At 43.7% G+C, this 23,217-nt stretch overlaps 1 protein-coding gene across 1 annotated transcript in view; it reads right to left on the bottom strand.

The window, feature by feature from the left end:
- Nucleotides 1-23,217, bottom strand: part of fmn2a (formin 2a) — a 62,251-nt gene that overhangs the window by 25,486 nt on the left and 13,548 nt on the right. Inside the window, exons 4-7 of the mRNA XM_015944793.3 lie at nucleotides 21,203-21,349; nucleotides 19,832-20,559; nucleotides 19,240-19,381; nucleotides 12,919-13,006 (exon numbers count right to left, since the gene is read on the bottom strand). Of these exons, the coding sequence (XP_015800279.3) occupies nucleotides 12,919-13,006; nucleotides 19,240-19,381; nucleotides 19,832-20,559; nucleotides 21,203-21,349 (1,105 nt within the window). The remainder of the gene's footprint in view (nucleotides 1-12,918; nucleotides 13,007-19,239; nucleotides 19,382-19,831; nucleotides 20,560-21,202; nucleotides 21,350-23,217) is intronic.

Raw genomic sequence — 23,217 nt, 5'->3', positions numbered from 1 at the left:
TGGCTCAACCCCCCCAGCGTGGCCAGGACCTACCTGATCAGCTGGGGGAACACTACTGGTAGATCACAGGAGTCTCCTGAAATCTACCCCACAGAGAAACCTGATACTAAATTTCTGAAGTTCCTTGGTGACTTAACAAACCTTGATCATGCTTGCCGTTTGTACTGTAGCACCAACGTAGGTGGATGCATTCAGGTTGATGCTCTGCTGGATACCGGCTCAGAAATCACCCTGATGTGCTCCACACTGTTCCATCGCATGTCTGACACCATGCAGTCGCTTGGGAAACCAGTCCAGGTAGAACCCTGTGACCTGAAAATCACCAGCTACACCCAGACCCGGGAGTGCATCACTCACCGGGCATGGCTGGACATCACCTTCCAAGACATGACTCTGGTTCACCCGTTTTATGTCTGCCAGCTAGACACTGAACCACTTCTCATTGGTCAGGACCTGCTTGAACGTCTAGCTCCCCTCATCGACTGCCAGAAGGGTCAACTTTGGGCTCAGGTGGACACACCTAAGCCCTGGAACCCAGATAGCAGCCAATCATCCTCCATTCTTTAAGTCAGCCTAAGTGAGCCGCAAAACCCTTGTTCCAAGGTCATGCCCCTCCCTACGGCTCCAACCGACGATGTCCGCCTGCAAAGGCACGAAATCGCTCCTGGAACTCCGCTCCGCACACATTCATCTTTTCTCTGCTCGCTGAAGAACGTCAGCCTGCAGCCATATGCACCACACATAGTTGGTGGTCTCACCATCAACTGCACCCACATCTCAGATGCTCGCCTTGCTCTTTGGTCGGAGAAGTCAGCCATCAGCCAGCAGATGTTTGAACACCTGCGTCAGAAGGACCCCCTTCTGGTCAGTGTGACACGTAGCCATCGGCTCTTGTCACCTGCTTGGCCGCAGAGGCTCCTGAAAGCGCCAGAGGTCTGCTCTCCGACTATCCAGCTTGGAGCAAGACAGCTCACACATACATTCAGCATCATACCACAGCTTGATCCACCTGCACTCATTGGAGCAGATCTGCTGGTTTGACTCGGTGCCCAGCTGGACACTTGCAATCAAGTCCTTTGGGCCCGGGCCACACCATCCTCTGAGCCTCGCTCAGAAGGCCCTGAACACTTGCTGTCCGGTCAGACCATTCCACAGGCCTGCCGTGCAGTGGTTGAGGCCAGCACGGTTCTGCCCCCACTGGTCAAAGGAGTCCCCGTTCGTCTGACTCTGATGAAGCATCAGAAGCTGCCAGGCACACAGGCCTTCTTCCAGCCATCACCACACTTCTTGGAGCTCAACTTAGCCGTCTGTGGCACGCCACTCTTGGAGCTGAACAATCGTTCTGCCTACTTGTTGGTCAAAAATCCGACCCGGAGTCCTATCCACATGCCGGCAGGAAAGCCCTTGGGCATGCTGAAAGATAGCTCATTCCATGACTTCGAACTTTCAGTCCCCGTGATCGGACAACTTCCCTTGTTTGTGAACGACAGACAGATTGGTGCAGACACATTCAGTACTTTTCCCTCACAAATGATTACCATCAAGCGGCATGAAGCCCTTCCTGAGGAACCCATTTGCAGTGCAACCTTCGATACTGACGGCGGTCAGTGTCTAACGGTTTTTGCAATAAATATTCAACCCTCTGAGTCACCGGTTGAAAGCCCGGAACACCAGAGACCCTCCTCCTCTGAACCTTATGACGGCTTTGAGGCCGAAGTCAGCAGCAGCTTGACACAACGGATGCGCTGGAGTCAGAGGAGCAGAGAGCAGAGCTTAGAAGCCTGTTCTATGAGTTTCAGTCCGTCTTATCCAGGGACTCCCTGGACTGTGGACTCACAAACCTGCACACGGTTCGCATTCCAATGAACCCGAATGCCCCTCCTACTTTTGTACGCCAGTACAAGATTCCCCTCGCTGCTTATGAGTCGATCCAGGAGATCCTCGATCAGCTGAAGGAGATAAACATCATCAGAGAGTGTAACTCCACTTACAACTCTCCCATCTGGCCGGTTCTGAAACCGACTGGGAAATGGCGTCTCACCATAGACTATCGTGCACTGAACAAACAAGTACCTCTCTCCAGGTGGCCTATGATCCATTTAGATCAGGAGCTAGCCAGAGTCAGAGATGCTCGTTTCTTCTCTATGGTTGACGTAGCCAACGGCTTCTGGACCATGAAGGTTGAGCCGGCAGACCAGTATAAACTGGCTTTCTCCTTTGGAAATTGCCAATATACTTGGAACCGCTGCCCCTTTGGCTACTCTAACTCACCTGCAGAGTTCAACATCTTCCTCCACAAAGCCATGTCAGATGCTGCTTCCAGAGGGAACCTCATATATGTCGAATACATCTTGATGAGGAGTCGAACCTTCGAGGAGCACTTGGCCGAACTCCGTCACGTGCTGCAACAGCTCGCTGATGCCGGAGCTAAATTGGCGATTCTCAAGGGACAGTGGTGCGAAACCAAAGTGGAGTATGTTGGACTGCTGCTGGGCCCTAATGGAGTCGAGCCCCAAGCGGGACACATTAGGGCCATTCAGGACATCAAAGCCCCAGCTAATCTGACTGAACTCAGGAGCTTCCTTGGAGTCTGCAACTACTCCAGGCAGTTCATTGAGGAGTACGCTGAAATGGCAAGGCCCCTCACTGAGCTGCTTCGGAACGACACACCTTTCGTGTGGGACAGACCCCAAGAACTCTCCTTCCAGTTCCTAAAACAGAAGTTGGCGTCCGCACCCTGTCTGGCTTACCCAGACAAGGATAAGGAGTTCTTCATAGAGGTGACTTTCTCCTCTCACTGCCTGAGCGCTGCTTTGAAGCAGAAACACGATCAGGACATGAGAGCTGTGGCATACGCCAGCAAGCCTCTGAGCAAGGTCGAACTCCAGTTCTCAGACTGCGAGAGAGCTCTCCTCTCTACAGTCTGGGCCGTCGAACACTTTCGTAGTTACATCGGTGGACAGAAAGTGATCATTGAAACGTGTCATCAGCCTGTCACATTCCTAAACAGCCAGCGACTGCGCGAAGGAAGAGTGTCAAACAGCCGCATTGCGACGTGGATGATGGTGCTCCAAGGATACAACATTGAGGTCAAGTATGGTCAGAACACCAAGCTAGCGCTAGGACAAGGGCTAGCTGGCTACCAGCACTGTGACTCTGACTTCGTCATGGGCCCCCTGGACACACCTGCCGCAGCCTACCCAACCGCATCCAATCATCGCTACTTTGATGAGAATGTTTGCCAAGGGCTTCCGAAAGTTTACACTGACGGATGCGCCTACCTTCACGAAGGCCAGCTCCGTGCTGGGGTTGGAGTCGTTTGGGTGGACTGTGACACTAAGCAACCAAATTACTACCGGTTGGGCCAAAAGTCTAGTCAGTACGCCGAAATTGCTGCAGTGTTGATAACCCTCCAGCAGGCGGCAGCCTTGGACATCACTCAAATCGTCCTTTGCTCAGATTCAAACTACGCTAGACACAGCTTCATTTCTCACTTCCCCATGTGGAAGGAGAACCATATGAAAAACGCCAGGAACAGAGACGTGAAACACTCGGAGTTATTCCTAGCATGTGATCTGCTCACCACTGAGAAAGGCATAATGGTCTACTGGAAAAAGGTCAAAGGTCACTCCAGGACCCTAGGTCCGGAGAAAGATGGTAATGACGAAGCAGACCGCCTTGCTAAGCTCGGTGCTGACCAGGGAACCTGCTGGGAATTCAAAGACGAGTGGCTTCCACCCACAGCCGTTCACGAGGTCTGCGCGATTACTCATCGCCATGCTAAACAGGCAGACGAACCTCGGACCGTTGGGTACCCGTGTTTCTAGGCAGAAAACCATAGGACGCGGACCTAGTCACTGTGCAGGAACAAGATCCTGACCTGAAGCTCATCCGCGAGCTTCTCCAAAAGGGCCCGATGTCTAAACAACCGTCACCACCTACTGGCGCAAGCCGAGATTTGGTAACCCTGCATCGTCAACTTGCGCATCTGAAACTACAAAACGATTTGTTAGTTTACATGCGTGACGACCACAGCCCGCCGCGCTGGGTTGTTCCACTCGACCACAGAGGAGTGATGCTTGCCTACGCCCACGACGCTCCGGTCGGAGGTTACCGCGGAGCAAAAGCTACCCTCGCGTCACTGACAGAAGTAGCATATTGGCCATCGATGTCCAAGGACGTACACAGCTATGTCCAAGGCTGCCTCATCTGTGCCCAGTTTCAACCCTCCCAGCCGCTTGCTGGAGCACCACTGCAACGCAGGGGAATAACCTTCCCTTGGTCCCACCTGCAGATCGACTGGGTTGGACCGGTTCCCAAATCGGCAAGAGGAAACAAATATATGCTAACTGTAACTTGCAGTTTCACAAAGTGGGTGGAGTGCCTTCCAGCGCCAAACGATACAGCCGTCACAACCGCTGTACTGCTGATTAACCACGTTTTCAGTCGATGGGGACTTCCACTCTGCATTGACTCTGACCGGGGAACTCATTTCACATCCAGTGTCATGACGTCCCTGTTTGAACTTCTGGGAGTGGAAGTGAGATTCCACCTCCCCTATCACCCACAGTCATCCGGACAGGTCGAACGGATGAACCGCACGGTCGTCTCCATGCTCAAAAAGTACGTCTGCTCCACTGGGAAGGACTGGGATGTCGAGCTCCCTCTGGTCCTGATGGCCATACGGTCCACTCCCTAGCGATCCACGGGGGTTACGCCCTTTGAGATGATGACGGGCAGACTGATGACTCTACCACTGCACCTCCTGTATCACCCAGAGGATGTCAGTGTTGCCACTGCCTATACCGCTCATCAGTATGTGGCAGACTTGAAAACACACCTCAGAGCTACGTTCGCGCACGCTCAGAAGAAACTGGACACCAACGTAGAAGGCGCTAAAGCCTACTACGACCAAAAGACAACCAGCCGCGAATACGAGGTGGGTGACAAAGTATTCTACTTTCGGTTCGCCCAACCGGCACGCAAAGCTAAGAAGTTCCTGCCCTGCTGGTCAGGACCATTTGAGATCGTGGCAAAACTCTCCAGTTGCATACAGGTTACGCATCACCAAAGCAAGACAGGAACCTGTCTACAAATGGGTGCATGCAAACCAAATCAAACCCTACGTTAAACCGTCCCCGCGGGTACAGAGACCAGACTCCCCGCAGGAGGTAGACGTAGTCTCCACATAGTTCTATGCATGGAAATGGAAAGGGGGGAAAGTGCACGTTTAATCCATTAACATGTACTAACCGACAAAGAACCAGCCGCCCCCGCCGTCACTTTCACTAACCAAGAGAAACTCCTCCTAGACCTCTAACAGGATGTACTCACTAAAACCTTACAGGGTACTCTTGTAACTGTCAACCTACATTCTGCTCTGATTAATGAATCTCTACGTGCAATCAAGACTTTGTCTGAAACCATACATCAGGATATTGTGTACACACGAGTGGTGAGAGATTTGATGCAGGACCTGCTCAGGGAAGTAAGTTCCACGCTGGACAGTTTGGTTGAAAGTCGTATTTCCCCGTACTTACCCCTCTACTGTGCACCTTTCACAAATCCACCTAGCGTACAGCCTAGGTAGTGCAATTCCCATTCACGTTGATGCAGAAAATTAGAACTCGGTTTGCTGTTACATGTTCCCATTATTGTGACACCTCACATCTATAGGTTTAAGTCGATGCTGAACATTGGTATTTGAAAGGACGGTAGGCATTTCCACTTTGAACTAGAAACCTGGCACTCCATCATCTCAACCTCGAACAGCATGACTCAGAGATTGAAATCATGGACGCTTTCCAGGGTTATAACTTTGCCTTCGATTTAGAAATTGACCAAAATTTACTGATTGAAGGAACCAAATTTGTTAAGTTCACACAAACCCCGCGTGAACTTACTGTGACGCCCATGAATAGATACCCAAGACGCTACATTGACACAGATTATATGACCTTAATCTGCACATTGGTCGCCCTTGGGATGGGATGGGTCATCACGGCCGTGATTGCTTATTCCGCCTACAGGCGTGTTAAGAAACTCCAAGATAAGATGCACTTGCTCACCTACGGTGTGTCTCGTAACCGCGTTCGGGGAGACTCCAAGCGTGAATGTACCACACCTGTCTAAAGGGGGTGAGCAACATTTTCTTTATTTTGTAACCCTAAGAGTAGTTCTCACTTTAGTCTACCTCACATTTTTATCTGAGTGTTGCATTATGTCACATTCTTTATAAGCTACACACTGAATGTATGACCTAAGAATGTATTTTATGAGACCTCAAGGTTGCTATGAATTTTCTTGGATGTTATGTTATTATTATTATTATTATTATTATTATTATTATTTTGGGGTTTTCTGTATTTTTGTTTCTTACTTGGTCACATATTAACTAGTGGTTATGTGCCGGCCCAGCTCAGTCTGTCAATGACTCTGTCTGACGCACCAGCACATTGTAGTACCTCTTAGTTTTATGGTCCTTGTTTTAGCCCAAAGACTGTCCTGATCCACCCTTTGGACCAAAAAGGGGGGAATCTTGGGACCACATAGGTCAATGCGTGTTTGCGAACTATGGACCTCGTACATCACCGCGTGCTCCATAAACTGAACTGTATGGCCGGCGGTGAGATGCCTTTGTGTCCCCTCGTGGAGTTAACCGCCCACCGACCTTCCTCCTTCTACACTACTACCTCTCGCATGGACGACATCATCATTGCGTACCACCTGCGTGAGTGGCTTCTTCTCGTTATGCGCGTTGGGGACTATCCCGTTTCCTATCCTCTTTTGTTTTGTGCCTGACCAGGATCCAAGACAAAGAAAAAGACCAAAGGCGCCAGGATCCAAGACAAAGACCAAAGACAAAGGCGTCCAAGGAGACCAACGTCCTAAGGGACAAACCCACCTGTGCTTCCGACAATCAAGTCGACCTACGTTCATGAGGAACAAACCCATCTGTGCTTCCGACGATTGAGCTTTGGGCGCGATCCCCAAAACCAAAAGGGGGAATGTTGAGGGTCTGACCTCATGAGGAAATTACTATGCAGTGATTTTCTCCAAAATGACTGTGCTTAAATTGCTCTGAAAAGCAAATAATCACATCAGCGCCAAGAAACTTCATTTCCCATGATGCTTTGCACATGGAAGCATTGTGATGATGTCACCGCCTAATACCAGAAACACATTCTGTGCATGTGCGGGAGTCACGGAGCTTTCCCGCGAACTCAGACTATAAATCATCAGGAAAGACAAAGGAACCTCGTTCTTTTGCCCAGGATACCTGGCGGTAAGGACACGCTTGTCGAACGCTCCGACTCCCTTGAGCACGCGGAAACTCTAAGTGCCCAAGTTGAGCCACGCAACCGCTGGAAAGCCACTCCAACTCCATCAGGACCTGACTGGGAACGAGCGGAGCTCCATCCAGCTCTCAGAGACTCTGTAAGTTGTCAAACTCAGCACAAAAGAAACTTCGTTCTCTTTGTGTCCAGCCCGTGGAGAAACACTCACGGAGAACGCCAAACAACGGAGAAAGCATCAAACCGACGGACGACGCCGAAAGCTGCGGAGAAACACAGAGAACCGTCAAATCAAAGAGGGAGGGACGCCTCGCTCTTCTGGTGATCAGAAACTAATTTCTCTCTCTCCTTCTTCCGTTTCCTCTATAGTCCAGAATAAGCAATAAAATCGCGCTATTGCTTCAAATTACCAGACGTGTTCTCCTCTTTCGCTCCCAATACGTCAGTCGGGTCATTTTGAAAGAATAAACTGCTTATTGATCATTGTTTGGTATCTTTAAATGTTTTCTGCTACGGCCAAGCAGTTAAACTAAAAAGATATAATTTGTGATTAATCTTTTGTGTTGTTTCATGATCCTTTGAAATGTTTTGAGTGATTTAAGGTTAAGTTACTACTGATTCTAAGTGCTTTGGAAGTTAAAGTGCAAGTTGCCACCCACACTTTAGCCAGACAAAGGAGTCAGCCATCTTGTATTCAAGACTCCATTTTGAATCCATACACACGCACATACACACACACACACACTACTCCTTTGTGAGAACAAAGAACCCCATTCATACATCCTCCATCACACGCAAACACATCCATCTTCAATCATATCACACGGTTATTATTCATTTATTTCATTGTTTATTCATTTGACAAATTGTTTAATTAAATGTTATAAAATTCAGATTTTTGTGTCCAGTAGCTTTGTTGTGTCGAAGAGAAGTCTCTGCTCCAAGGATTATACGAACTTCAAGAAAGACTGATAAGGTTTTGGATTCATTTCCCTTTCTAATTAAAGGGTGGTGCCCCGGAGATATCTAAGAATATCTTAATTAATTAATAAATCAGTAAATATTCCCATATTTACAGAATTTATTGAAGAATCCAAAAGTAAGTTAACGCTTACTAATTGTTCGCTACCGAATAACCCCAACACAATATTACTGATTTTAAAATGTAAGGCATTACACTACTTTTGCATTACTTTAAGTTACTTTTACCAATACAACTTCAATATGAATCTGGCCATGTGACGCTCAGTGAGCTCATGACATTTATATGGAAAGTGATGTGGTGTCCGAGCTAGGATTGCTGTTAAAAACAGTCAGATATAATAACAGTGCTTTAAAATGATTGTTTATTAAATGAAAGCAACAAACTGTACTCTCGGCACGCTGCCATCTTATATTAACTGATCAGGGAGTGAGGTGGTGGGGGCTCCAATTCTATATTTACCTTGGTCCCCAAATGCCTTGATACGGCCCTGAATGTGGGACTGACTTCTGGGGTGATCTGATTCTATCACATGTATAAATATTAAATGCTTATATATTATTGCTTTTCACTGGTAAAAATGTGTATTGAGGATAAATCTACCTACTTTTTTCTTTTCAAGCACTTTGTTTTGTTTTCTTGATTTTATTTGAATAATTTCCGGCCCTTTCTCTATCCTGCATGCTGCATGTTTTCTCCGTCTTCCAGAAAAAACTGTTTCCTAGACTTCCTACTTTCTAACGATCAGCCAAAGGGATCTTCACATGCGCGGCGCTCCAGCAGCAATGAGTTGAAATCACCGGGGCACAGATTATGAACTCAGCTGAGGCAAAGCACATCAGAAAAGCACAAAATAGCAGAGAATATGCACCGATATGAACGATCTCAAGTGAATTATTTTGTTTTAGTGGAGCAATTTTGTGAATGTTGCAGCAGCTGCGTGCAGGACGCAGCTGGAGTAGTTGAGCCGTTACTGCTGCGTCCTCTCTGCCTGCAAAGCTGAGTCCATAAATGACGTAATATATGCAGATACTGGATCTTTCTTCGGGTTTCCCGCAATTTGAATTTTTAAGGAACACATCTTGATTCTGGGTTTAAAAATGCATTGTAATTACCGCGTTACTGACAATTGTACCGAGTAAATATTACCATTTTCTTTCCCTATAATGCCTTACATTACCACATTACAGCAAAAAGCGATGCATTACAGTAATTAATTACTTTTGGACCGCATTACTCCCAACACTGCTAATAAACTATATAAATGAGTATCTAATTGTGCTGTAGACACATGAAGTCAGTAATTGGGCATTTTAGTGTGTCTTAAATTTAAATATTCTGCCTAAAACTGTCAGTGTTGCGCCATTGTCAGATAAAAACTCTGCACTACATTTGAATAAAAATCTGCCATCGCGATTAGCTAAAAGGTACACTATGACATTGGCTGGTGCATTATGATGTCACAATGCTGCTGTGAGCCTGTTTGTGTGTATTTGTTCGCGGCTCTGCCCTCTCGGTCTGCCAATGCATTAGTTGCATTTTTTAAACAGTTGTTACATGATTAAGTGGGAGTGGAGTAAGTTTCCTGTAGAGGATGACTTGGGTCGTTTCTCAATAGGCATACTTGGCTGAACTTGTGTACCCATGTCCTTGTGAAACGTCATCAATGATGGCCCAAGGACTGTTCCAATCCTAAGTATGCATCATGGCAAGTTTGCTTAAAGTTCCTGGATGTGTTCTTGCTCCCCCCATTGTATCAAGGATGCATCAGTGCATCCTTTTGCAGACTTGGGACAGCAAAGTTTCCCATAGTGCATTGCATCATAAACCATTAAACTCTGAACGTAAGAGGACAAAGCTAATGACTAGAATGTTTTATATTAGAAATATAAATGAAATAATTGAAAGTTGTCTGTTACTGTAAACAGTTTTGTGTAAACTCTAAATTTTGCTGGGTGTTTGGGTTTTACTCTTCATGATCCTTCAAAATGCTAATGAGCTAATCCACTATCAAAATAAAAGCACCGTAGGTCTGTTCTGATGAAAAATACATTTTTTTATTCATTAAAGAGCGGGAAATGCTAATATTTTATTAGTTCCGATCAAAAGTGGGCCAAATATTAAACAAATACTACGTTTTTGATATTTAGTCATTTAAGGAACAAATTAGACTTTTATTTTTATGTCAGGTTGTTTTTTAAAGAGTAACTAAACCCCAAAATAACTTTTTTTTGCTAACTGTATAATTGAGTCTTTACAAATGCAATCTTTCTGTTCCTGTGCATTTTTTGAAATGTTTGTGTAAACTTGATTAAATCTAGAATCTAAGTCTAAAAATGTCTACCCCCCCCCCCCCGTAGGATAACAGCAGCTACTGCATTTTAAACTTGTGATTGACTGGCGCTGGTACAATTTCACGTCATCGGTACAGTCTCCTCCCACTCCCCCTCCCTCCCAGGATGGAAATTCCCCACACTTGGCCATGACACTCTGTGCCTCCTGGCAACGCCCACTTTCATGGCATTTTTAAAATCTTGACTAGGGGTGGAGTTACATTTTCTGATGGTGTGCAGTTCCACTTCAACTGTAGCAAGAAGCAACGCTTGTTGCCAGGACACAACGGAGTATGGTTCTGTTCCAAATGTCATCCTCGTCTTCCTGTACTCAGTAGAAAAAAAACTTTCTGGAGTCCTTTCCAAGAACATACATGTCTAGTACACAAGAACTTGAGTGTCCTTGAGTATTCAGAAATGGTCTTTCTCTTTAAAATGTACACATTTAAGATTTTATGAACATTCTAAATCCTCTTGACAAAATTTGACATTTCTTCTCAGAAATGATCCATTTCTGACACGATCAACATTTAAATAATTCAGGAATAAATTAAGCTAGACATAGAAAAAAATAAATGGCTGTTTTTGCTGCAATCATGTGAAAAAAGATAACGTTTAAAAAACGTATTATGATAAAATTCTAACATAAAACAATTATATGAAGTTATAACTTTTATTAATAATTAAATTAAACTAGGGTTGGGACATGATTAAAATATCTAATTAATCAGGGGCCTTGTAATTAATCTTTTTAATCACATTTTAACTCATTCACTGCCATTGAGAATTAAAGTCATCAATTGCATTGTTTAATGAGGCAGACTTGGGAACCAGCTCCCGCACCTTGAGAGTAAACATTACGGCTCCAAAGCCGATCTCCATCCATGTGTGTCAAACACCACCTGAGCAGGAAGCACGAATTATGAGATCGATTTGGGAAGCTGCTGGGGGGGGGGGGGGGGGGGGGGGGGGGGAGGGACGAGGCGCTAACTAGAAAATCTTCTGCAGCTCACACTTCAATGGATTGTGAAAGAATGGAAAAAGCTGGAAACATGCCAATTCTTCCTGACGTAAGAATTGAGTCTACTTATTTTTTTGATAGTCTTGTTGTTTACGTGATGTTTACGTGATCGTAGAGCACAATGTTCTGTAACTCTTCAAATTAAAACAGTAAAAATGTTCAAAAGCACTGGCAGTCAGGGGCTTCTGATCAGAAAATGGCTGGCAGTGAATGAGTAAATGGTTAAAATAAAACATGTCAGTGAGGCACAGATGACATACCCACACTTTAATGAGTATATTTCTGTAACCACAAGGTCTGTTTGATTGATGTGGTTTCATTATAAAGGTAATCTTTGTTGGATTTGTTGGGATGTGTGAATATTAGTTTGTGTTACTGATGTATACATGGAACATTGTAAATGTGTACTGAACTGAACACTGGGTGGCAGCAGAACACTACTTATATAGAGGTCCAGTGTAGAGTTCAGGTGAAGTTCGGCTGAGCGTAACAAGATGAATGCTGAGTGTATGCTTTTCCCTCCTGCTGTGATAAAGTTCACATGGATAAAGTAACTGCCTGCCTACTTTCAACCTACTACATAATAGTGAAACAGTTGATTTATTTTTCTTCTTTTCTTCAAGAAGAACAATTTCATTTAACTGTAGTTTTAGTTGTGGTTGGAGAGCATAAAAAGGTTTATATGTTTATGTTTATTCATTTAGGAGACACTTTTGTCCAAAGCGACACAATCTGTAACCTATAGGGCATGTTGTGATCTGTGGGGGAAACCGGAGTACCCGGAGGAAACCCACGCAGGCATGGGGAGAACACGCAACTCCACGCAGAAAGGCCGCAGCCGCGTTTCGAACCTGCAACCTTCGTGCTGCGAGGCAACAGTGCCAACCACTGTGCCACCATGCAGCCCATATGGTTTTGCAGTCCAGGCTCTGCCATTTTTAGAGCTGCAGCTTGACATTTATTGATGTATTGGGCATAAATTGTGATGCTAAAAGCTCAGGCTCAAGCTTACATTTTTAAAAATGCATTTTTTCCCCCTAATGAATTAATCGTAAGTAACGCGTTAAATTCTCACCCCCTAAATAAAGTATAATTATGCATTTTATTGTGAATCCTCACACTGTGTATATCACATCATTTTTCAAAAATAAGATAATGCCAATCACTACATAAAAATGTGCATGCACGCACACATGTACACAGCATGTTCAGTATTTTATAACATCTAAATCTAATCCAGCAGAATTTGTCAAATTTATATACTGAGTATTGCTTCATAACACTCACCATTCTGGATGTCCTTCATGTCTAGATGGATGCTGGACATCAGGATTCCAACGGCCTGTGACCGTTTGTTGCTCAACAGTTTCACCACCTTAGAAACAAAAACACAAAGATGGCGGCTGGAAGTATACAGCAGATCATTAAAAACAAAGATGAGGACCATGTGCAGAAGACACCAGGTACACATAAGCAAACACAAAGTTTAAAAAAGTGTTGCTTGACTGGAAAACAAAGACAAAACAGTGGTTTTTGTTTTGTGGGATGACAAATTATTTTTCGCCCACAGATAAGAAAATCATAATGCTGTCCACATCCGTTGAAATTCCATAAGGTGATTAAAAACAAGAGGCTTAAAGCATCATCATTCAATCTCTGGAACTGATTAAAGTTGTAAAGCCTCACAAAATGGTTTGGATGGAATTTCAATTTATTCAGTGAAGGGCATAGACCTCCTCCAAATAAATAAATTAAAAAGGGAACCACGTCTATTAAATTCATTGTAAAATATACGGAATAAAAAACTAAAAAAGCTACAGAATTAGCTAGAACTGAACAACTGCTCCTTTACTTCCTCAGGAGTGTGTCATTATGGTTTAATACCCAAATCCAGAGGAGATTTTATGAACTACAGCTTATCTGAGTAAGCAAAAGCTGGCGCTGGTTTGCAGAGCGGTGAACGGACGTCGCAGGAAACCTAAAGCCTGCTGTGATCCAGACAGAGCGCTTCCATTGAAACCAGATCAGACAGACCACAGACCTCATAAACATACAGGAAGTTATATCACCAGGCCCAAATGTCTGTTTTCCTGACCCCAGCCACTACTTCAGTGGGTACGCTGACTAAGATGAGATGCTGACTGGTGAGGAGGTGATATCTGTAGTAGGAGAAGACTGGTTAAAAAGCAGCAACAACAACTAAGCTCCTGGTAGTTTCATGACAACATTTGGACCCATGGTTGATATGTTTGTGGCAAATGTTTTTATTTTTAATATTTCTACTGAAGTCATGTGGTTTTTCATGTTGCAATATTGATCATTGCATTAATTACCACTAATCTCTGGAAATATCCATCAAAGTATTGTTGAAAATAAATTAAATCATGCCCAGATGTTAAAAAATACTGGTGTCTTCGTAAAGTATACCTATAGAAATCAGGTCTAAAATGCATGGGAGCGGGTCTAAGTCACTGGGAGATGCTACAGTAGCCCATGAGGACAAAATGCATTTACTGATTTGTAACAATGACAAAACATTCACCATTCATTGACATTGTTGTTTTATACATTTACCTCTTCATGAGTTGCCAGCGATGAAAGAGTTTGATGTTCTTGTCATTTTGCCGGAAGTTTTGCTCCCAGGCATTTTTGACCCTAATGGCAAACCGTTGGTAAGGTTTTACTCGAACACAAAAATACTGCTTGTTTGCAATGACTTAAGTATGTACTTTCCCCCTATCGCCACTAACATTGTACTACTTTTCCTGAAATGCACCTGAAGGCCGCTCAGAATTACCACAAGTAGCCCTTTGGCTGAACCTTAGAGTTTATATTAACATAGCTCCTTTAACAGCATTGTCAGACACAGCTGGTTTCTGAAACATACCTAAACACCTTTTTATTCTTTTTGATAATGGTTGCCAAATTTTTCAGTTTCAAACACACAAAATAGAAATGGTTAATACACCTGACCTCAGATACCTCTGATTTGACAACAAAAAAGTGCTCAAAAGGCTTAACAGTTTAGCTCATTTTCATCTAATGTATATTCATTTGTGACCTTTTAGTTGTGGTTTTGTAACAGTTATGCTAGAAATGCAGCTTCAGCAATTGTTTTCTTTTATTTAGAATTTTGGAAATCATCTCAAGGTCCATCTCAGTGACCCACAGCGAGGTCTTGACCCTAACTTTAGGAACTGTTGCTCTATAGGAGAATCATTTGGTTGAATCTGATCACACATGCAGAACAAGCTTATTATGATTTATTATTCAATTCTTTGTGTACAATAACCTTGTGTGTCCTTCTCAAGGATGCCATAAGTAACTATGAAGCTCATGTAAATGCACATCTTGAGACATTCAGTCCTTTTTTGTTGAGGGAGGAAATGCAATGCATTTTTGAACAAAGCAAAAAATTGAGTAACTAATTTTTAAAGCAGTCACAAGGACGAAAAATGTTCATTTCTCCACTGAGCTTCTTTTGGTCCTAGTAAAATATCTATCAAGTTCTGCATCGTTTCTTGTCCATATTTAGTTATTGGTATCATTTTCACAATTTTCCATTCTAAATGTTAAAGACTGAGCAAAAGATATTAAAGAAATACAAGTGAAAAAAAAATCTAATCAGAAGTGAAAAAAAATTAGGTGCGGAACGAAAAAGAGTTATTGTTCTTTGCACGCTGCCATTCTTTGTCTTGAGTAGATGAAAATAACAGCTTGTAAAGCACAAATATACTAATTTGACTCTGAAAAGGTAGGATTCCAACTACTCCCCCGCCCCAAAAATAAGCTAAGACACGGAGGGTTGCAATTATAATGATTACTGACAATTATTACTAATGTCAGTAGGGTTCCACGCTGACGTCAAAGCTGCTCAATAGTACAATAGTTTTGAATTGAAGCATATAGGAAGATGAGAATGGGTGCAGATGTAGAAAACATGAATTATTACTAAAACAGGATGAAGACACTGGCAATGAAAAAAAATAAAAATAAAAAAAAAGAAGACCAGAAGGTTTTCTCTAACACTGTCAGTAGATATTTAAACGTTGACTATACATCTGCAATGGTCTCTAGAAGGCATGAATGAATGCATTTTAGGTGGGGGGAGGGGTGGTGGTGGGGCGGGCTCTGGTGCATCCGTTTGAGCTCATAGAAGTCAGCTGGAAAAGAAAGCAGGTTTTGGATTTTTATTTCCTGATATTTGGACATCTGACCTTTGACTGGATAACAGCAATGTGAGTAACAGCGACTCAGTTGACTCTGCAACTTTGATGTTTTATCTCCACAAATAATACAAGCCTGGAGGATTCTGCTGTGTGGTGGAGTTGCTAACGCTACCGGTTATCTTCTACTAACAACAAACTGCTGTTTCCTGGACACTAAACCAACAACAGCCTTCCCCATCGTGAATCCAGATGGGTGAGTCCATGGATGTTAAGTGACAGTGTGACATAGATCTGTCAGGCTTATCTGAACCAACAGTTTATCCATTTATTTTCTATCAGAAGCTAATGCAGGAAATAGGGGTAGAAGACCATTTTTATGCTCAGCCAGCATGACTAACTCAGAGTCACTGATGATCTTCAAAAATAAGTAAAAAAATGGTTTCTCTTTGAGAAGTAGAGCAAGAACGTTAGCAATCAGGAATAGTTGTTCACTGGCTGAACCCCCAAATCTCACACACAGATGCTGTTAGAGCATCACAGACACACATGCATGTTAAACTGCAGCCTCCTGACTCGAATAGATCAAACAAATGCTGACTCCAAACCCAGAAAGTATATAGGCCATGACTGGGGAGGTTTGCTTAAAATATGTCAAACCTCCGACACCTCAGATCTAAATATACAGAAAGAGAAATGATCAAATCCTTTGACTTATGTAATAACCACATTTTCTGCCTGTAAACCAGCCACACAGCTTTTATTTCCCCTCTTTGTTTTCATTAATGCATCGTTTGATAGCTTTGCTCCTGTTTCTTTGCCCGAGTTAACCAAACTAGTTAACTCTATGAAGACCTCTGCATGCCCCCTCGACATCTTACCCTCATCTTTGTTTAAAAGTGCTTTTCAGTCCATCGGTCCCAGCGTGCTCTCTATAATTAATGCTTCTCTGGTTTCTGGTCAGGTTCCTGCTTACTTTAAGAACGCTGTAATCCACCTGCTTCTTAAAAAAACGAGTCTCGACCCCTCTCTCCATAGCAGCTTCAGACCCATCTCTAAACTTCCGTTCATCTCCAAGATCTTGGAAAAGGTTGTGGCTAAACAACTCACAGCTGCTCTTGATGAACATAACATCTATGATAGCTTCCCGTCAGGTTTTCGTAGAGCTCATTCTACTGAAACAGCTCTTCTTAGGGTCTCTAATGACCTTCTGACTCACAGTGATGCAGGAAACTGTTCTGTTCTGGTCCTGCTTGACCTGACTGCAGCCGTTGACACTGTTGACCATCACCTGCTACTGGAGAGGCTGAGAGACTGGGTAGGCCTATCAGGATCTGCTCTGGAGTGGTTCTCTTCTCTTTCTGAGCGCTCCTTTTCTGTGGCCGTCTCCAAGTTTAGGTCCTCCACCACCTCCCTTACCCATGGCGTCCCACAAGGTTCTGTGCTGGGGCCTCTACTCTTCCTCCTCTATCTGCTTCCTCTTCAGCACATCCTGAGCTCCTTCAAAGGAATCTCCTACCATCTTTATGCAGATGACATCCAACTGTACATCTCCTTTAAGCCCCATGAGATGTCTAAGCTGCAGTTGTTACACACCTGCTTAGACTCTATCAAAACCTGGATGGCTGGGAGCTCTCTTCAGCTGAATGAAGATAAGACTGAGATCCTCATCTGTACCCCAGACAAGCTGGTTCCCAAAGTCAGAGACTCTCTTGGTCAGCTTGCTTCTCACACCAAACCTTCCGTCAGGAATCTTGTTGTGACCTTTGACCCGGCTCTCACCCTGGATTCTCATGTCAGTTCTCTTGTTCGCTCTTCCTTCTTCCATCTCAGGAACATTGCTAAGCTGAGTCCCATTCTGTCTCTCTCTGAACTTGAGACAGTTCTCCACACCTTCATCTCCTCACGCTTAGACTACTGTAACTCTCTTTTCACGTGTCTGAGCAGAACCTCCCTGAACCGTCTACAGGTGGTTCAGAATGCCTGTGCTCGGCTTCTGACCAAGTCCTCCAAACACACCCACATCACCCCGCTTCTCCTCCAGCTTCACTGGCTGCCAGTCAACTTCAGGGTTCATTTCAAGATCCTGGTTCTGGTCTATAGGGCCTTACATGGACAAGCACCATCTTACATTGGTGATCTTCTTAGTCCCTACACCCCCAGCAGGTCCTTGAGGTCCAGTGATCAAAGCCTACTGGTTGTGCAGCACCAGGCTAAAGACCAAAGGTGACAGATCATTTGCTGCTGTGGCCCCCAGACTCTGGAACTCTCTCCCCCTGAGCCTGAGGTCAGTGGACTCAGTGGACTCCTTCAAAAAGCAGCTGAAGACTCACTTGTTCAAGCTGGCTTTTGTATGACCTTCTTCACCACTCTCTCTTTATTCTGCTCTCCCCACCTATTCCACCTTCCTCAGGATCCACTGATTTCCCTCTTTCTTTTTCACTCCCTCTTTCTTAACATTTTTTTCAATCACAATTGTCTATTTTTGCTCATTTTAAATATATTTTTAACCATTTTCTAAATTCTTTTTTATATTTTTACATTTTTTTGTTTTTGTGAAGCGCCTCGTGATTTTTATCTTGAGGCGCTATAGAAATTATATTTTCTTCTTTCTTCTTTGGTGTTTCTTTTGATCATAATCCGTTTAAACTTGGACCTTTTTATATCAACGTTTTATATGCTACAGTTTAACATTTGAGCTCGACATTCCTCAAAATAGAACATTTCCCAGCGAGGTTAATGCTTTAGGCCTACGGTTTGTCTCAGCAGAAACTACAGCCAATTCCTCAGAGTCTCAATTAGATTGGTAACATTCTTCCCTTGAGCAACAGTGTTGGTGATTTCAACCCATAAATTTGACGAACAGCACATCAACTTAAAGATCGACATAAAAACCGTAGATCAAATGGAAATTGATGGAATGACAAAGAGTTCTGGGTCTGGCTATTAAACAGAGTCATACAGAAAGCACAATGGGAGGAACCATGCAGTGAAATATAACTCCCAAGCTTCTCTCGCCCTTACTTATTCCCCTTCCCTCGCTCTCCCTTTCTGAGCAGTCATCGTGGTCATGAGGTTTCCTCACCGCACGCGAGTCTTTGCCTCAATGCCGCTAGATGGTCACAAGGGAGTCGGTTGGGAGCCAGAGCTCACACCACATAATAACTGTCTGGCTGCAGCAGTTCCTCCTGCCACTCAGAGCAACTCTGGGAGCGACAGCGAGGAGAAATGGAGAGGAACGAGGAACGGGAGTGAAAGGGAAGATTCATGAAAACCCTAAAACAAGAGCTTGGAACCTGCTCATACATGCATGCATTTAAAACTGTATACAAAATTATATATATATATATATATATATATATATATATATATATATATATATATATATATATATATATATATATAAAATCACAGATGAAGTTCTGCAGGACTGAACACCCACCTGTTTGGTTTTTGCCTTGCTGATTGTGTCTGAAATTGGCTTCTTCTTTTCTTTCACAGCACCTTTGGCGAACAACTCCACAAATTCTCCAAACTCTACAGCTGGTTCATCGATTGTTTCCCACACCAGTGGTGAGGTGTTTCTGAGGGATGAAAGAAATTATAAACTACTAAATGGAAGAGTTTTAATCTGTCACTCTGTGGCTGAAAAAGTACCCCAAAGCTGTTTTATGAGTAGTCTTTTTCATTGCTAAGTAAAAGTCCAGAAGGTACAAACTTGTCAAATCCATCAGTCGTCAAATTCACTATTAAGTTCCTCATATGCAGCTAAAAATTAAGACGTGTATTTTTAGACTTTCAGGCAGCTCTATTTTTCCAAGCTCTAATAAGGAACGAAAACCTGGTTCAAGTCAATTCTCTGCTGACCACAATTACTGGATTGCATCGCTTTCCTTTTCCACAAGGCTAGCATCTCGGTTACCATCGCAGCATGTGGCTGATCCTAATCTTAAGTGGACAAGCTTCCTCTCAAGTCTTTACTATCTTTGCACGAATGATCCATATCTATCGTTACTTTCTGCTGCACAGCTTACTTCTTCGTGTGCAGCTGGATGCGGGTCCAGTAGAGTGGCTTCATTGGCTTGGGGGGCTCTATCACAGGTTTGGCAGGGACGGCTTCCTGAGCTGTCGGAGGAAGTCGAAGGCCAAAGCCTGGAGCTGGGGGTGGAGGAGGGGGGCCCATTCCTGGTGGAGGAGGAGGTGGTGGTGGAGGTGCGAAACCAGGTGGAGGAGGAGGAGGAGGAGGAGGGCCAAAACCTGGTGGTGGAGGGGGAGGTGGTGGTGGAGGAGGAGGAGGACGTGGTCCCATGCCAGATATGGATTGAGGGGGGAAAGGTGGTGGAGGAGGTGGAGGCAAACAACCTGAAATTAATGGGAGAGGCAGAGGTGGAGGACCTGGATGGATGCTACCCTGCAGCTTTTTTGGGCAAGTGCAGACAAAGCCCTTCTCAGAACCCAGGCGGTACGGTCCTTCATTAAATGTCACTTCAAATTTGACCCCCTCATCCACAGGGGACGTCTGGACAGATGCCTCCTGGCACAGCATCCCCAGCTTTTCTTTCCTCATTTTCAACGTCCCTTCAGAGGCATTTCCCAGCGCTCCCATCTTATCCTCATTGCTTTCTGCCAAGGAGGCCTGCTGGCTCTGCAACGCAGCAATTTTATTCTTCAAGTCATCGATTGTCCTCTCCAGCTGAGGGATTAGACCACTTTCATCCTCAGGGGACGACTGTCCTGCCACCTTCAACCTGCTGGATTCTGTCTGTCAGGCAACCAGAAAGAGGGAAAAAGAAAAGAACAATCTTATTCAAACGGCTAAAAAGCGCATAATGAGTGAAATAAAAAACACGACTTTATGAAAAAAATTAATTGCATTTACTGTAAAATACAGTTTACAAAGATGGAAACAAAGCTATCAGTTTAAGAAGGTCAAGAAAAGTCCATAATGTCTGGACCCCATCAGTGGCTCCGGAGTATAAAGCAGGGATGAGAGGAGATTTAACCTGAGAGACAGCAAGTCTCACTGAGCCTCTTTTGTAAACCCTCAAAACAGATCACATGGTTAAATCCTAAGAATAATCCTCAGTTAAAATTATCATTAAAAAAAATCTATTTCAGGACACAGGGAGCTCCTCTGGCACAGCTTCACAGCTTTCTCTGAACAAGTCTGCCCTCTAGTGGACAAACATAAATCACAGCTTAGAGAGTATGGAGGTTTTTTAAGAAAGCTTGTCATCTTCCTGAGATCCTTATATTGATAATTTTTATTTCATTAATATTTTTTGGGGGGCAATCTTTTCAGGAGAAAGTTCACTGAAATAATTCCAGAAGAATGTATTAAAAGATAAATGCACTAAGTAGGCAAACTTGCTGTTAAAATAGTGAACAGGACAGGCGTGACAAACCTGAAAGTGAAGCCCTCCAGTAGTCTTGGACATTGATCGATGCAAAGGGGATCTCAGACCTCGGCCTGTAGATCGCCCTCCATAGAGCTCCCACAAGTTGGAGGAAACTGGGAGGCCAACAGACGCCCAGGTGTAGAGCTGCTCCTCCTGCACACAAGTTCAAAACCTGACAATTACTGTTTTACACCAACGTTCACCATCAGGTCTTTCTATGCAAAACTTTCCACAGTGAGAAGAACCATGATTATTTGAGCTCGGTCCAAAATTTTATCTATCAGTATTATTTTTTTTGAATGTGCATTGTTCAAGCAGAATTGGTTTGTTAAATGTGATACTTTCCTTCTTTACATCTTTTAAATATTTTAAAATGAATACCCCACATGAAGCCCCATCTGGGGGAAGTTTATTTATGGGTAATATGTTAATTTTTTTCTCCAGTAAAGTGTTTAGTCAGTCTCCAATTGTACAAGTTCTCCCACCTAGAAATAAAAGAGGGCTGTAATGTCCATAACCTTAACTATGAGAGACAAAATCAGAAAAAAAATCCAGAAAATATCTTGGTCTGATTTTTCAAGGGTTCATTTGCAAATTATGTTGGAAAAAATAATTATTTGGTCAATATCAAACGTTCATCTCAGTACTTTGTTACCTTTATTGCCAACAGAGGTCAAACGTTTTTTGTAAGTCTTCACACTTTGTCACTGGTATTTTGGCCCATTCCTCCATGCACATCTCCTCCAGAGCAGTGATGTTTTGGGGCTGTTGCTGGGCAACAAGCACTTTCAACTCCCTCCAAAGATTTTTTTTATAAGGTTGAGATCTACAGACTGGCTAAGCCACTCCAGGATTTTGAAATGTTTCTTACAAACCCACTCATTCATCACCCAGGCGGCATCTTTGGGGATCATTGTCATGCTGAAATACCCAGCCACGTTTCATCTTCAATGCCAGGAGGATGTTTTCACTCAAATTCCGACTATACATGGCCCCATTCTTTCTTTCCATTACAGGGATCAGTCACCCTGGTCTCTTTGCAGAAAAACAGCCCCAAAGCATGATGTTACCACCACCATGCTTTACAGTAGGTATGGTGTTCTTTGGATGCAACCCATCATTATTTCTCCTCCAAACACGATGGCTACGGTTTATACCAAAAGTTCTATTTTTGTTTCATCTAACATTCTCCCAATCCTCTTCTGGTTCATCCAAATGCTCTCTAACAAACTTCAGATGGGCCTTCACACTGGCTTAAGCAGGGGGACACGTCTGGCACTGCAGGATTTAAGTCCCTAGCATTTGTAACTTTCACCAGGCCTCTCCGTGTCATTCTGGGATTTTTGCTCACAGTTCTTGTGATCATTTTGGCCCCACGTGGAGCCCCTAATCGAGGGAGATTATCAGTGGTCTTGCATCCCTTCCACTTTCTAATAATTACTCCCACAGTTGATTTCTTCACACCAAGCTGCATACATATTACAGATTCAGTCTTCCCAGCCTGATGCAGGTCTACAAGTCAAGCCAAGGCAACTTTATTTATAAAGCACTTTTAAAAACAGCGCTTACTGACCAAGTGCTGAATATAAAAACATAAAAGCATGAAACAGAATAAAATAGAATACAGTATAAAGTTAAAAGCACACAAAAATAAAACACTAAAATCAAATAGAAATCAAAAACTTTATACGGTGTTAAAAGCCAAGCTAAAAAGGTGGGTCTTTAAAGATGATTTAAAAGTTTCCAGTGAGGAGGCCTTTCTAAGATGTGCCGGCAAAGAGTTCCATAGTCTGGGAGCAGCAACAGCGAAGGCCCTATCTCCTCTGAGCTTACGCTGTGTCCTTGGAACGTCCAGGAGCAACTGATCAGGTGACCTGAGCGACCGAGAGGAGGAGTGAATGTGCAATAGCTCAGAGAGGTAGGGTGGGGCAAGACAGTTTAAAGACTTAAAAACAAATAAAAGTTTAAAATGGACCCTAAAATGGACAGGAAGCCAGTGCAGTGACAATAAAACAGGAGTG

The sequence above is a fragment of the Nothobranchius furzeri genome, chromosome 12 (assembly GCF_043380555.1).
Source record: "Nothobranchius furzeri strain GRZ-AD chromosome 12, NfurGRZ-RIMD1, whole genome shotgun sequence".
NCBI lineage: Eukaryota > Metazoa > Chordata > Actinopteri > Cyprinodontiformes > Nothobranchiidae > Nothobranchius > Nothobranchius furzeri.
This window is presented reverse-complemented; position numbering and strand designations above follow the sequence as displayed.